This window comes from Diadema setosum, chromosome 16, assembly GCF_964275005.1.
Source record: "Diadema setosum chromosome 16, eeDiaSeto1, whole genome shotgun sequence".
In the NCBI taxonomy this organism is placed as follows: domain Eukaryota; kingdom Metazoa; phylum Echinodermata; class Echinoidea; order Diadematoida; family Diadematidae; genus Diadema; species Diadema setosum.
In genome coordinates, this window is record NC_092700.1 from 14,493,768 (window position 1) to 14,510,823 (window position 17,056).

The window sequence follows — 17,056 nt, forward strand, 5'->3', positions numbered from 1 at the left end:
ATTAGATCGATTTTCTTTATAATATCTGATTAAATATATTGCTGCCAATTACAGTGCCGAAACGATGGAATGATAGGTAATATCAATATTGATAACTGACTTATATGTATGTTAATACTTTCATGAATGCTTGTTCACAACAATAGGTAAAACAAAATGGACCATCTAGGAGATTGATTGATTGATTGATTGATTGATTGATTGATTGATTGATTGATTGATTGATTGAAAGATTGATTAATTTTATTCGATTTGAAATCATTTCCACTTTGTGTTCGCTTGCACAAAAACAAACATAATTGACTGACATTGATTATACAATAGCATTATACATAGCAACAGAAGAGCATTTATATAAAAGTCAAAGGGGGAGCCTACGCAGCTTGTATTACCTGGGCCCCAAAAAATAAATCACATCGTTACTTTGATTGAATTGATCTGAATTCATTTCCACTTTGTGTTCACAAGAACAGGAAAAAATGAGTTACAATGATTATGAAAAAAAAAAGAAAAACTATTTATTTAATGTAAAAAAACATAATAATCTCAAAACATGTTCAAATAACATACAAGCTTGAAACAAACCTAAATAACTAGTGGTCATAAGAACCTAAGTGGAGGAGTCTAAATCAAAAGCACAACCAGTATATTAGATAGGCCCCTGAAAAAAATCCCATCATAACAGAACCGTAATTTACACAAACAACAACAACAACAACAACAACAAAGTATTCATACCTTTAAAAACAAGCCAATAACTATAACAACTGAAACTAAAGCCCCGCAATGATAAGAGAAAATGAGATGGAAGGATACGAAACAGAAGGAATAGATGAGACAACTTGAGATTAGAAGGGAAAGAAGAGATGGAGAGGGGAGCTGATATCGAACAGAAGGATTTAACATTTCAAACATAACATTGTTGTGATATTTGATTCCTAAATTGTCTCTTAAAATAAATGATAGACTGTCGATGTGTCAAAGTTGCATATAAATTGTGGTTAGTATATAAGCATTCTTTGTATGTGCGGTTTTGTTTAACCTGATGTTGTTAACAAACATTGAACAAACATTAATAAAAGTACTAACATACGAAGGCAACTATTAATACATGTATAGCTGATGTGGTTTTGATTGTTTCGGTACAGTAATTGTCAGTAATTTGTGGGGAAACAGATTAATTTTACGACCATGCAACTGCGCTCAGGAGTTTGCATTTCAGAACCTGTTAATCGATAGACACCTTCCTTTCACAAGTTTGCAGTACTGTGATTAGTGGAAAGTTAGAATTTTATTTCCTTCACTATATAACCCATATCCTTGGTATCGGAGTCCAATGTAAAGTCATTTTTCAATTCAATAATAGAGTTGCAAGAGTTGCAAGTATAACTTTGAAAATATACAAAATACCTATAATTAAGTAAATCAGAGTGAATTATGATGAAAAGAACCAAGGAAATGTACAGTAATATGTAATATAGGCCTATTACATTACACGACCCGTGAACAAAAAAAAAAAAAAGAAAGAAGGAAAATATGACGAGAGAGAGAGAGGCGGTGGAAGAGAAAAAAAGGGGAAAGGGAAGAGTGAGAAGGACCAAAAACTGATGACATGAGCACAGCTGTACAAATTTAGAATGAAAGAAATACAAGTCACGTATAGTTAAGAAAAACAAAAAGGGAAAATAAAAAATCCAAAGACGTACGGAAATATGTTCATATGATAAGTGAACAAAGAATGAAGGAAAAATGGACACGAGAGAGAGAGAGAGAGAGAGGAGGAGAAATGAAGAGAAAGAGAGGGAGAGTGAAAAGACACGTTACAGATAAAGAAGTCACAGTCTGTAAAAAGGCTTACGTGGTAACTAAGAAAGGGACGAAATATAGTCAAGTGAAAAAAAAGAAAATCTCTGGATCTTCTCTGGATAATGGAAGTTAAGTTTACATATAGGACAACAGAAAAAAAAACTACATGTAGTTTTGATTTCTTTCGCAAATCCACTTTGTATACATTGTAGACCGATAGCCCTACTGAAATTTTCAGCCTGATGAAAGTCATCTGATAAAAAAAAAAAATTAATGCAAAATATTACACGAAAGTTTGTTGTCTAAGCTTGAACACATTTGATTTTCAGAGTAAACCATCTGACATACAGCTTCTAAAACATTATAAAGTCAATGCATGATTGGCAAAAACATAATCTCCCAGACACAACATATAATTTTGGTAAATATTGATACTTTGTATTACATCATAATTCTGAAATGCAATAATCATGATAATTGAATAATTTTGGCTTACAAGCTATGCACACGAAGATAGGCAGATGGACATGCACGCAAGCGTGGCGATTTTCAAAATGCTCAAAACTGTCTAAAACGTACATATGGAAAATCGGTGGAGAAGTCATTTTGAGCATTTAACAATTTTGACTCGCATGCACTTACGTGCTGGTCAAGATAACCTGACTGATAAGTACAATGCAAGAAGATCAGCCGACACTTGATCTTTATGCCTACTGAGAATTATAAAGATATGGCATCTAGTTATGTATGATCAATCAAGTGACATTACCTCAAAATCACAAAATGGCACCTAAGAATGTCACAGATGGGTTGATATTATGAATACTTTTCTTTGCCTACATATTGACATGGGATAAATGATGGAAAATCAAGCCACTGTTGAGACATTGCTTTCACAGAATTTGTCAGAAAGAAAGAATAAGTATAGAAAGAAAGGTTCCTTAGAAACACAATAGGTGATATACTTTTAGCATATCGATCAACAAAAAATAACAAAACCAGCATCTCATTATGTTCTGATATTTTTCACATTTAAAAGACAAGTTCACCTTCATTAACATAAGGATTGAGAGAATGTAGCAATATTAGTAGAACACATCATTGAAAGTTTGAGGAAAATCAGACAATCAGTTCAAAAGTTATGAATTTTTAAAGTATCTGCGCAATTACTGCTGGATGAGAAGACTACTACAGTGCGTGATGTCACATGCTTACAACGATATAATGAAAATAATAAGAAAATTCAACAAAATTTTACTTTTTGAATAAAGTGCACATTTCTTGGACTTGTTACTGACGTATGTTAAGGATAATATTATTCCCCTTGCCATCTGAAAGAGAGAAGTCGAGTGTTCTTTTGTTATGCGAGAAAAGTGAAAATAAGGTGAATTTTCTTCATACTTTCTACTTTCATACTTTCTATTTACCGTTGTACTCATGTGACATCACCAGCTATAATAGTCTTCTCATCCAGCCATGACTGAGCAAAAACTTTAAAAATTCATAACTTTTGAATGGATTGTCCGATTTCCCCCAAACTTTCACTGATGTGTTCTACATATATTGCTGCATTCACTTAATCCACATGTCTATGAAGGTGAACTTGTCCTTTAAGCAGGGTGGAGAGTAGGGTGGGCATTTACACTGTACACATTTACTCATATCCCCCCCCCCCCCCACACACACACACACATACACACACACACCCTTAAAAATGTTATGCATTCCTGTTTAAGTTGATGTATGAAATTTGATAAAATAGGATTTAGATGACGACAGGTTGAAGAAATACTTTTGGGTATTGACCGCCAATTACATCACATGCTCTATGGAAACAGTACACACACATTCACACAAATACACACATATACACACATACAATATTTCGTGGGGTCCAGCATTATTCAAGACACATTTAACAGGATGAAGGACTGTGGATGCTAGCTCCTGGGCACATGCAATGTACATACTATTTTTATCATCTGGCATTTGTCTTTGCAAACAATGACTACATTGCGTATACATTATGGACTGTTAATCATGAATGAACCAGTAGTGAATTCTGTATTTAGTTGTGCTGCTGGTCATGTATTAGCAGGAAGGAAGTGACAGGTGGTGGAAAGAATCATACAGTTGAGGAGCTAGGCTTGAAAACACATGTAACCGATTCCTCCTAAACTGAACAGTAATAACTCAAGCTGAACAAATGAGCAAAAAGGCAAACTAAATGGAGAAAAGTTACTTTCTCTAATTTGCCTGCATGGGTGCATGTGCAGTTTTTTTTCTTAATATTCTGTAATGAAAAAAAAAAAAAGCAACAATAGACACAAAGCACAAAAACAAATAATGCAAATTTGGCGATAACAAGGTTACCAAAAAATTTGGCATTCCATATATACATGAAACTTTATTGTCATTATTGATAAAAAAGTAACATTACAACCCAAACATAGTTCCCAGAAGGGCTTCAATTCATCTTCCATCATTTGGAATTTGTGTCCAATACAGCTGTCATGAAATTACCTTTTTATATTTTTGTTACGAATGAAACGGCTAGCGCAAAGACAACCCAACAAGGAGTGTTTGGGAAGTTTGGCATTTTGACTTTTCGACATTTTACACTTATGAAGAAAACTCAACACAGTTGTTGAATTTGAGGAAGTCAGCCACACTTCTTAGGGAAGGCGTTTTCCCCAAGATGGCTGATGACTCGTATCAAGACCATGATTTGATCCTTGTTGGCAGCAGCAAAATCAGCAAGAAGTTAAGAATCTTAGAATGCCATATCAAAGGCATTGGGGGAAATTGGTCTTGCCCTATTACCGCCACATAGATTGACACACCTTGTGGTAATGCTCCCGTCCTACAACTAGAACAATTACAGCAATATGACTATCTGAACGATGTCTATGTTCATATTGCCCATTCAGAGATGATCAATGTCTTCCTTGGCATCGACAATACACATCTGATGATTTGGGAGTACATCTGGGGTGAGAGATTGGATGAACCTGAAGCTGTTAGATGTCCATTTGGATGGCTTATCAAATGTGGGAAATTAGCTGGCTCAACACCATTATTGAACTATGTCAATGTTTCAGCTATTGGATCTCTCGAAGAGTACAGTTGTATGTACACTGGATTAGAAACAGCTGGTATGGAACCACGGAGATTTCATTGCACTGCTGAACTAAAAAAAAACTAGAAATGTCGCTATGGCGACTGGTATGCCTCTGTCATAATGTATGATTCTCTTAATAGGTCTATAGTACATGTGGACAATGTGTGATTACATTTCAGGGGCGGATCCAGGAATTCCGTAAAGAGGGGGCGTGTTTGCAAAATTAAAGGGGGGGCGCACGCACCCCTCCCCCATTTTTTTCTTTTTATTTCTTTTGTTTCAACAAAAAATAAAGGGGGGGCGTGCGCCGGTTGAGGTCCTCCCTGGATCCGCCCCTGCATTTTCACAAAATTGGCAAAATATTAAAATGACATGTTTGTCACAAATGTGTTGAATGTCATCTTCCTTGACCTAGGTTTACTTGGATGACTGAGAGAGCATGTATTTGGGGATTTAAGGACTTTTACTTGACTTTGACCCTTTCATAAGTTTATGCATTGAGTAATTTTAAAGGTATGGAGAAAAAGTGCGATTTCTGTATTGAATAGTAAATTGTTTGAGCACCCCTCAAACTTTTAGATACTTGTACCCACAATTTACAAAACCACGTAAGACTAAGAAACAAAACACCCCGTACAGGAAATGGAATCTCGCACCCAACCACAAGGAGCCAGTGCCAAGAGAGAAGGCATCATTCATGCCACTGATGCCAAGTGACACACTAACGAGTTCACTGGTCTCCCTCTCATTATGTTACAGATAACCCATGTAATGTCCACCCCTGTGGGAGTAGGGTAACAGTACCATTAAACTTAATTAAGCTTGTGACCCTTAGAGCATGGTGATGACGGTGATGGCAGATGAAAATGGCCATGCTGGGATGGAGAGTTTCTCAAATAAGAGGAAAATTTGAGGCAGGTGCAGCAACCCTATAAAAGAAAACTTTTTCAAACAAGTGGAGGGGGGGGGGGGTATTTGGGATATAGCTACTCCAAATAAACAAAGGTAAAATAGTAGTTTTCCTATATGAGTGATTTTCGTAATGGCAAGTTGTTCAATCGGCTCCACTTTTATGTGCACATGCATACTAGTACCCTATCAGAACGTTTGTACACCTCTTTAGCATGTATACAAAGCGTACTTTACACTACAATCATGACGCGACACAATATCTATAAGCAGCTTACAGTAGATATAGATTACAACAGACACAACAAATTTGGCAAATGCAAAAAGCTTAGCAGAAAAAAACAAACACTTGTGTCACTGCATGGATATTGAAAGACTTATAACTGGCACTTCTGTGCCTATCTGGGTTAAAAACAAAAAAAAAACAAAAAAAAAAAACAAAAACAAAACAACAAACAAACAACTCAAACAGAATGGTGCCTACCAGCAGCTCACGATTACCATGACAAGAAATGTGACAAATGTAAGATCCTGGAAGAATTGCAAATAATTTTACTTTGCAACATCCCTCCATCGATAGTATATGAGAGTTTTGATAACAATTCTCTGTCAGCATCAGTCCAGCTGGGCTCTTGAATCAGGACTGAAGAGATTGTATTTACCTGTCTGCTCCCAGACATCCATAGTTCGCATGCCATCTGATTCAATGACAGCAAAGACATCTCCATCTACAAGGCAGAGCAAGTTGAGAAATCTCTGGACTTAGAAGACAGAGGGTACACCAACAGTCCTAGAAGTCCTTAATCAGCTTACTTGAGAGATATGAGGACAATAATACAAACAAATTATCATGCTAAGATATTGGCATTAATATTGCATCTTTTTTATCTCCTTCTTTCATTTTCTGGTCAATCCTTCTTCCTATGAAATGTCATATCAATCAGTCCCAAGCCAAATAGCCTCCATCCTGTCATCTTGGTTGCAATGCTGACTCCTTGGCAAGTGGCTCCCCTTCGTGTCTTGACTCACTCGCTATCGACTCCTTGCAAAGTGGTTCCCTTTCGTGTCTCACCTCACTTGCTTTTGACTCTTTGGAAAGTGACTCCCCTTCATGTCCTGACTCACTCGCTATCGACTCTTTGCAAAGTGGCTCCCTTTGGTGTCTGGACTCATTCGCTAATGACTCTTTGGAAAGTGGCTCCCCTTCATGTTTTGATTCACTCGTTGAAGGACTGTCTTTTGTTCTCAGGGTATTCTGTATGAGGAACTTGTCTCTGATAGCATTGTGTGCTGCATACTTGTCTTTGCATATTGTTGCCTGGCTGAATGTAGATTCAATGACCTGCGTCACAATGGAAGAAAATGTAACAAGATAAAAACACCTGTTCATGACCTTGAGAAAAAAATCAATAAAGAATAATCAACAATTCTGTCTTATTGGTATATGTTAAATTTTCTGCACACTTGATTCTGTACATGGAAAAAAACAAAGCCAGTCAGAGTCAGGGTTGGAGTCAGAGGAGGCCAAAGGAGGAGGCAAAGGCGGAGGAGGAGGAGGAAAAAAGAGGAGGAGGAGGAGGAGGAAGAGAAGAAGGATAACTTACATGCTGTTTCTTCTCCATGGTGATGAGTCTCCTACTGATGCTGCTGTTCAGGATCTGCTCATCGTTGGCAACCATCTGTAGGCAAGGATGTTGTGGAATCTGGTCTTCAGAGTACCTGGGTAGTGATTTCAGAAGTCTTGGTAAACCTCAAGACTACAAAGTATCCAAGTATCCAAGTATTCTAGTCTATAGAAACATATTGTTATATGTTCAGACACTGTAAAAGTGAAAATTTTCGCACATTCGCACAGAAACTAATGCGAAAATAAAGGTATGCAAATATTTTTGCATGCCATATTTTCAAGTACTTACTGTCTTGATTCAATGGAATCAAAAACATGCAAAATTTGTCTTACCGGGCCAAGCACGAAAAATTTGTTGCATGAAAATATCCACTTTTACAGTACTTGGATAAATCAGAATCCATCAATGTTGTGTGTATAGCAGTGCCGCACACTGGCACTGGTCCGATGGTCCAGGACCAATAAATTTCACTGTTGGATCAGGAGCTTTTTCAGGAATGGACCAGTAAAAAATGGACAAACTAGGTACCCAGTAACTACAGTAAACCTCGGATAAGTCGACGTCGAGTGAGTCGAAAATCACTTAATTCGAAGCAAAATAAAAAGTCCCGATTTTTCCCTATGTATTTTCTCTAAGAAATATTTGGATAAGCCGAAGTACGAGAGTCGAATTTCGGCTGTGTCGAAGTAAAACATTCAGTCCCTTTTGCACAAAATACACGTAGTTTACATCACTTGAGCTGAAGAAGATTTGTCTGGCATTCTCATTACATTTAGAGGAGACTAAAAAAAAAAAAAAAAAAAAAATCGGCATGTCGTCGCAGAACCCCGTTCCTGACCTGCTGCAGGTAAGCATGTACACTCACCGTACCGCTCCGCACGCATGTCGAATACATACACATGTATACATGTATACACACAGCACATCGATCCATACTTTATCCATACACACAGCACATCCATACTTTATCCATGTCAAGCCAGAACTCCTTGGTCAACCAATCGCTGCTAATATTTTAGTGACAGGCCAAGTAGGCGGAGCTTGTTTGTTGCATGCCCGGCTGGCTGCATAGTTTTGTTCAATGGAGGTGGGATGGGCCTGGGAGAGTGTTTGTCTCAGGGTAGGTTGACAGCTATGGCTACCTACATTGTATGTTGCACCATAGACATAGCACATGCACATTGCCACATTAGCGCAGACATTCTCAGAACTACATTTTACGTTCAACTACTAGTATTGATACAAATTCCATGTTCAATTTAGAACAAAATAAGAACATTATCTTCAAGAACAGACAAATTTGAATGCAAACACACACACGCACGCACACACACACACACATGCATGCAAATGTACTATAATACATGTACATAACTGTGAGTCGAAAAAAAATCGACTCTCGCGAGAGTCGAAGTTCACTTAAGTCGACGCATTTTTGTCAGTCCCGAGAGCTTCGACTCATGCGAGGTTTACTGTACATGCACTGGTCCAACTGACAGGTCGGCCCAGTAGAAAAATGGGGTAGTGTGCAGCCCTGTGTATAGACACACTGATTAAATAGCAATAATAAAAATTAAAAAAAAGAACTAGCTGTTGTTATTTGATATCAGCGAACTCTAGATCTTCCACAATATCATGTCTGCAAAGGAGCTGAAAATGGCAGCTAAAAATGAATTTAAAAAAACACACAAAAATTCCAAAATATGTAGTGTCCAAAAAAGAACCATCTACACATTATCTTTATTTAAAATGTAACTTTGCTGCAAAGGAGAACAATGTAACCAGCATGCAGCACTGGTGCATTTGTCACGACCTTTCATTTACTTGTATACAATGCCAATGGCATTTTGAGACTGCGGAGGTTAAAGGGTTAAAGAACCGATACAAGATGCCTTACTCTGGTCTGTAAACCGGTAGCCAGTAGACCAGTCTGCCATTCAAACGGAGGAAATGGGCAGAGAAGTTCAGCAGGTCAGTGAAGATGTCTGAGAGAAAGTAGCTCTGTGTCACAGGCATGTGGAATGAGGTCCTGGGGAGAATACAAATCACATTGACCATGAAGTAAATTGACCACTGCCTCTTCCTTCGCTTTGCTCCCCTATTGCACAAGATTTTTCATGCCCTCTGAGCATTCAGACTGAGTGGTAAAGGGCATTTTAAATACTAGTACCCCCTATTACTATTATTGACAAATCTTTACGCTTGCTATCTTTACTGGTCAGCACAAATGTCTTTAAGTTGTCAATGAACATGGATTAGGAAATTCTCCTAATCCCTAATGCATTTCAATGGTCTTTGTATAGGATTAAGGCATTGTTCTACTTGAGAGGATTGTATCACTTGAAGTCAGGTTTTGAGGGAGTCATCTCAATGGTGGTGAAATATTTTTCCATGTGGTTGTGGAGGTCATGAGTAGCTAAATGGTTAAGCACAGATGACTATAAAATCAAACTGAAACTTAAGCCAAACAACCCATTAAAACAAACTAATCATGAAACTTCATTGACAACTATACGAGACTGACAATGAAGCAAAAAATTCAAATGAACTACAAATCAAAGAGGCCAAGACTCAGTAATGGACAAGAGTTTTAAATAAATTGCCAGCCAATGTAGTGAATGTGCTACATTTACTAGTATTGAGTAAATGGGCTACATTTTTTTTTTTCTGAAAAAATCCACACATATACTTGGCTGAGGGAGACAAGTGTGATCCCACTTGCCTGCTCGTGTAATAATCCATGGATGTTTTATGACTGAATCTTCACTTGCATTTAGAAAGCAATCCCTAACAACAGATAATCAAGAATATCTTTTGAGAGGATTTTGCATTCTACTCACTGATCATCTCGTACATACGGTTCTTTGTCAGAACCAACCTTCCTTGTTTTCTCACGGATCCCATACGGAGCTGCAATAAAAACAAAGAGAACCATGCATTTCAGGTGTTAAAAATACAGCCTCATTCACTGGCAGAAGAAAAATATTCATCCTGATATCCACATTATCTATCATCTCACCTTACAGTCATGCTGAATTCATAGTTACAATAGGCACGGTCAGACTGGTGAAAGATCGAGAAGTCTAAGATCGTGAAGTCTTCACGATCTTTTGCCGTCCTGTCACACTGGCAAAAGATCAAGAAGTCTGGCAGGGGTGGCATAGGAGGAAGTATCCCTAGTTGGAATGGGAAGTTTCGTGGGAATTTGTGGTCACATAGGCAAAACTTTGATATCTTAACCCTAACTAGGCCGGGGGGGGGGGGGGGGGGGGGGGGGGGCATCGTGAAAAGCTATCGCCGTGACGTTTCATTGCTTCTTTCTTTCGAGTCTTCCGCATCTTTGACACAAAATTTGCGATGCCCGGGCGCGCGGTTCCGAAGTTGCACATAAATATGTACTTGCATGTCAGACCAAAAATTGCTCAAAAACGTGAATTTGTGTACAATTTCAATGCAAACTGTGCTTACAGGCAAATTTCATAAAAGCATGATTATTTTGGGGCTTTATTGATTAAAATCAATATATAACATATTTTCTTGTTTGGAACAATGTCGTGGACAAATTTCATCGAACAAACAGTGAAAAACATAAAGTCGAAAAAACAAAGAAATACATAAGAAATTCAAAAAACAATAAAATATTTCATTTTTTTCTCTTACATTTGCTAAGGACACTATAAGGAATATCTACACAAAAAATGTGCCTGTTTTGAGCTTTATTTACTAATTTATACCAAATTGTCTGATTTCATGCATCATTATGCATAAATTGGCATAATTTAGCATAAATGATAATTTTTTTTGAAATTAACTTCATGGTACTTTAGATTACGTCATAGGCAATGTGTGTGCCAATTTTCAGCGCGATTGCGCAGTCGACGGCCGAGATCTGGGGGGGGGGGGCCTAGGAGGCCCGCCCTATAATAATAATAGGGCAATGATAGCTTAGGAAGAGGATGAGTTGGTGGACATGTAGGACTCTAAACATTACAGCTATACATTATCACTACTACATTCCCAGAACATTGCCTACTGGCACAATTTTCAAAGAGAGGAAGACAGGCTCACGATCTGTAATGATTGCATCAAAGAGGGGCTGCTCTCTCCATATGTTGCGTGAGAAGTCTGATATGAGGACGTCAATGTATTTGTGGTCCAGCCCGTACTGCTTGAGGTTGGCTCTTATGTTTTCGTCTCGTCCTACAAAGAAAAAGAGCAAAGTTGGAGAAATACTTCTTTGCAAAAGTCACATCTTTTTCACAAATGTGTGGCTGTAGTTGATCTTTCCATCATTTCTCTTTATGAATGAAAAGAAACACAATTTCAGAGCATATATCAAAATTGTGCTCACATTGAAGGGGAATTCCAGATGATTTTAATAATTTCACATCATGTAGTGAAAACATTAATAGTATCATGTATACATTTGTGGAATTTATCATGGTCTTTGAGCAGATACATCAATACTCTGAAAAACCCATAACAAAACACTGAACAAGAATGACATACAGGCTCAAATATTCCAGTATTGTAGCAATGTAATTCAATTACCATACCACTTGCTTAAAAACTTCACCTGTATGGAATTTATGCATGCTTCCTTGAGCATCATGCACTCTTATGTGAAGCTGTAATATCATCATCCTTGTTCATTGCGATTTTTTTAAAATGGATTTTGAAAACATTATAATTTCTCATTGCAATCACTATCAGGTAACTTCTGAAACTCTCTATATAGTATAACTAGTTAACAGATGATCAAATGCTTAAGTCAGTTTGAAAATCATCTAAAAGTCACCTCTAATAACAGTGCTACCTAACTTTTGCCCACTTTGAGAAAAAGGAAAAAGATGAGGTCCAATTTTAGTGTAACAAGCAACTCAGACAAAGATACAGAGGTTTGGGATACAAAATTTTGAGTGTCCATAATTACAGGGTGGCTCACCTACAACTGAAATGAAGACAAGACTTGTTCATATTATTTTGTACATACCAACATTTATCTAAACTTGTTTTAAAGTGATGCCATTGGTCTATTTTGGGGTTAAAGACAAAGAAAACTATAGCATATATAAAGGGTAATACCAAATCTATCTTTAATACATGCTTAATGCCAAAACAAATATTATCATAACACAAAACATAAATTTGTCAAGTGAACCTTGTATTACAGTTGTAAAGATTAAGGCACATGATTTCTGTGAGGCTCACCTCTGTACTTGCTCTCTGACTGGGCTCGGCTGGCCTTCCCTTTTCCATGAATCACATTGTAGTTGATGTCACAGCCTGCAACAAACCCTCCAAAATGGGCCACTGCCACCAGGAGGCTACCTGTAACAAAGTTTTATAAAATTAAATATATGATCACAAAATTTAAGAGATATGACCAACATCTTCCAGATAAACTACACTCCAAGAATGTACAAACTTTAGTCTGAAGACATCAGGAATTGTCACTTTCCAGAGATAACAGTAAAGTTGTCTGATGCAAAGAATGATGAGTTGACAAAAACATAATTCTTTGCAATGATGCATACTGAATGTGTATTTCAATTTAGCAGCTAATAACCAGACATCATAATGATTCCATTTTTACTTTTGTTGTTTGCCAGAGTTCACCATAATCAATAATGGGGTGGGGGGAATGGGAGGCAGCAAAGGGTACATTGTAGTTAACACCCTAATTCTAGTCTTAAAAGAGGCCACTCTGTGAAAAATGAAAACAAAGAGAGAGAAAGAGATTGAGGATTGCTCTGACCTGTACCAACAAATGGGTCAAAGACAAAAGAGTTCTGCTTGATGGCGGCTTGGTTTGCCATGAGAAAAGACAGCAGGGCATCCATGCTGGTATTGCCGATGAAATGGCGCTTCTTGACAGAGTATGTGTGTGCTAGCCGCTTCTGACCATCTGCAATCTACGAAAACAAAAAGTTTAATTTTACACAGGACACAAAAAGTAAATGACATTTTCTTTTTGTTTGAAAAGAGAATCGTTCTTTCCTTGAGGAGCTCAAGATCTATCAAGTACATCATGGGTTTATACAATCTCAAATTGTAAACTTAATGATCCATTGTTCACATAAAAGATTAGAAAATACAATGAAATAACTTTTTCTCATTTCATATATGATGTCATAAAAGGTAATCTACATACAAACTGACATATAATGTTACATTTGACCAATTTCCTAAAAATTCAGGAAGTGGTGCAAGTATTTCAATACTCTTATTTTATTGTTCTCATCCAGTCAAAGTAAAATTGTGAGTAAGTACATTGTACGTCACGCAACACTCCCGGCATAATATAAAATTGGAGTTACTTTACAGCAGACTCTCAAAAAACAGAAGGAAAGGAAGATGTCAACCACAACTCATTTAAATCAATCTCATAAGAAAAATGCTTAGCCAAGAATTAACACAAAGTGACAATACACTCACCCATCTTCCTACAAATATCCTGTATGGTTTTTCAGGAGCCTGATTGGGTCTGGTGCCATAGTCCTCAAATATGTAAAAGATCTGATCAGGGTCTCTTAGCCGAACTTTTCCTTTGAGGGGTAAGTAATCCTCTAGGCTCTGCAGACCCAAATAAAACAATGCAACACATTGTTAGACAAAGTTTAATCCGATGTTTAAACTGTTGGCATGATTATAATTTTATTCCTGGTGGTCACTGCATGCTCTCTATGCTTTAATTACCATTGTAGGTCAACTTCTGAATATTTCTGTCTAGTCCATGATTTATTTCAGTTGAAAAAAAAAGAAGAGCCGCCAAATCAGTCCTTTTGTTACCTCAGGCAATGCAAATTAAATTACATTTGATGAAAGGCGTGTGCATCTGAGCAAACCTATAGCAAACCAATGAGAGATAAAATGCAAAAATAACAATGAAGAGAGGAAAATTCTGCTGCTCTTAGAGCAAGGCAATGAGAAAAATTATTTTCCAGCACCACGCACATAAAAGCATTTGTAATGCACAGGACATCAGCATATGGACAGTCACATAATTTATGAAAACAACATATTTGATTGGTCTTTTTCCTACAGCTGTACAAGGTTCCCATCTTAAATGTTGGCTAAAGGATCATATTGAAACTGCAAAATTATACAAATGATTAGGAGCTTCAGGAAGAGCTTGCCTTCATGGCCTCCAACTTGGCTGCACTGTTGAGCTGTTTGCCAAAAGTGTGAACCTTGAAGCAGAATGTCACATCCTCATGACAGTATGGCTCCATCTCACTCTGTGGGTACAACTTTAGCTGCTGGCAGACTTCTGGGTAAGTTGTCCCCTGTGCCCACACTTCTATGGAGGACTTTGCCAGAATGCTGCGACCCATAATCTTTCTAGCACACTCCTCAGACGGCAGATCAACAAGGAGAAAGGGACTCTAAAAAACAAAAATGAATAGACATTTGACATCACATCATCAAAAAACCACTATTCACAATTCTTTCTTCTCATTCATTGCTTTAAAATCACTTTATGTCACATATCAAATAATCTTTGGCAACACTAAGGATCAAAGTCCTTCTCTGCTTGTTTTGAACACAGGTCTACAAGTGTAGAGAAGACTTAATCTCACTAATAATAACATGTTCCTCCACCTTGATTCAATAAGGAAGGATTTATCAAACAGACATGTAAAATGACTATTACATGCTGTATACATGTATGTTGCATATAAGATTTGGTTGTATCATTGCAAGCATTGGGTTCAATCTATGTAGCTCTGTAGAATACAGAAGACAGCCAGAAAAGTATTTCTGGATATCAAAATAATATTATTATTTATAAATTACCTGATCTCCATGTTGGTGACTGGAAAAATCTGCATCAACTTTCAGCAGTGACACAATCGACTTCAATTCCTGCAAACAAGGCAGATATCAACACACATGTAAAGGTGCAAGTAGGACTTACCCCGCTTCAAGTAATCCTTAATTATACCAAGCCAGTGATATTTTACATCTGCATCAAAGCCATCTGGAATATACAAATGAAAAAACTTAAAATCTAAATAAGGATGTGCTATAGTTAGTACTGGGTCAGGAAATGATTACAATTGCATCTGGACATAGGAACTGCTAACAATTACCATTGCATATCCCATGCAACAGTGATCTTTGTACTATTAATGGCACTCGGGACAATAATCGAAAGTGGACATTTTTGTGTATTTTTTTTGGCGCATTTTTAATTCCGTAGAATCGAGACATTACCCTAATTAATGGAATATATGGCAAGCAAAATTTTAATGTGCTTTAATTTTTGCTAGGTATTTACTAAATTTCCTCTTAATTTACAATGGTCAATGTATGACATTATGATGATTATCACAGCTCAGACACTATAATCAATTGTGGTATGGAATACATAAGCCAAATTTTCTGCTGCCGGGCGTGCGCTGCACAGTTAATACATTATGCCCGACTTCTGATGGATCAATTCATAACTAGAGAAGCAGTCAGAGCAGAGAGCGCGAATGCATACCTCCACCAAGCAGCTCATTTCCACCACCACTGATCCTGTTCTTCCATAGAGATCAGTGATTTCCACTCACAATCACATGTATGCGCGCTGAAAGTTGCCTGATTTCCCAATATCTAAGCCTTTTGATATGTCATCAACTTCCAGCTGGGCAGCGCACCTCACCGTTAACCGTTCCAGCATGCAGCTCTAAAATGCGCAGCTTGAATTCCCAAATTCATTGACCCTACCTGCCAAAATATCGAAAATTCTTCATAAAATCCACAAAAAAATTGCTGGATCACTACCAAATTATTTAATCATCTGTTCCTTGTATGTAATGCCATTCTCAACCGCCTTTCCTGTACATTTTGAGTTTCATCCAAATCCATTCATAACTTTTGAGTTATTTTGCACACAGACAAACATAACAACCAACCAACAAACAAATGCCGAAGAAAACGCAAGTCATAACCTCCTCCTCCCGGCTCCCTACCCTGGCCTTGGCGGAGTTAATCATAATTCTTGTCTATGGGACATCTACCAAACAATTATTATACTGTATAGACTATAAACTTAAATAGACTAGTAGAGCTCTAGAGACTACTCACACTGTGTTTGTGACTACATTTTTTGCACAACGTTTAACCATGTTAACGGGAACTGGTTTTTTCTAGTGAAATACAAGTTGATACAAGATCACATCATTTTCAGCGAATGGGACTATATAGGCCTACCGCTGTTAACACGAGTAATAAGACATGTTTTCTTCCCTTCTGATAATCTATAAACACAAACAAAAATTGAACTTACGCTTATTCTGAACTCAATGTGTTCTTGAGCAAACAAAATTAAAAATTGCCGCATCTTTGACATTGATTTGATTGCTGCCATCGATCGGATCGACTCAGAACTTGGTCGAGTTGGTGTGTATTTTATTACCAGCGTGTATGTAGACAGTAGACAACGCATGTGTAGACTGCATGCCTAGCCTGCGCGCGGCAAGTGTATGTGTCAAAGTGTGTGTTTGCGTGGACAGCTAGCACACGTGGACATCACGCAACATGCAATCAGGGCGCAATCGACACTGAAGACTGGTGGGACAGTCCCTCGCACTGGCCTTGT

The 17,056-nt window shown here is 37.5% G+C and overlaps 1 protein-coding gene across 1 annotated transcript; it reads right to left on the reverse strand.

Moving 5' to 3' along the window:
- Positions 1 to 6,374: 6,374 nt before the first annotated feature.
- On the reverse strand, positions 6,375 to 16,825 carry LOC140239913 (tRNA (guanine(10)-N(2))-methyltransferase homolog). The gene is made up of 11 exons (XM_072319729.1): positions 16,745 to 16,825; positions 15,265 to 15,333; positions 14,604 to 14,852; positions 13,903 to 14,040; positions 13,223 to 13,379; positions 12,676 to 12,795; positions 11,533 to 11,664; positions 10,305 to 10,374; positions 9,362 to 9,493; positions 7,441 to 7,555; positions 6,375 to 7,178 (listed from the first exon to the last, which is right to left on the reverse strand). The coding sequence occupies exons 1-11, from the start codon at positions 16,823 to 16,825 to the stop codon at positions 6,807 to 6,809; spliced, it is 1,635 nt and encodes a 544-aa protein (XP_072175830.1). The 3' UTR covers positions 6,375 to 6,806.
- Between the last annotated feature and the right edge of the window lie 231 nt (positions 16,826 to 17,056).

Coding starts and splice junctions, on each gene's coding strand:
- LOC140239913 (XM_072319729.1), bottom strand. CDS start 16,825: ATGGCAGCAATCAAATCAATGTCAAAGATGCGGCAATTTTTAATTTTG. Junction 15,334..16,744: donor ACATTGAGTTCAGAATAAGC/GTAAGTTCAATT, acceptor CCTTGTTTGCAG/GAATTGAAGTCGATTGTGTC. Junction 14,853..15,264: donor GTCACCAACATGGAGATCAG/GTAATTTATAAA, acceptor TTTGTTTTTTAG/AGTCCCTTTCTCCTTGTTGA.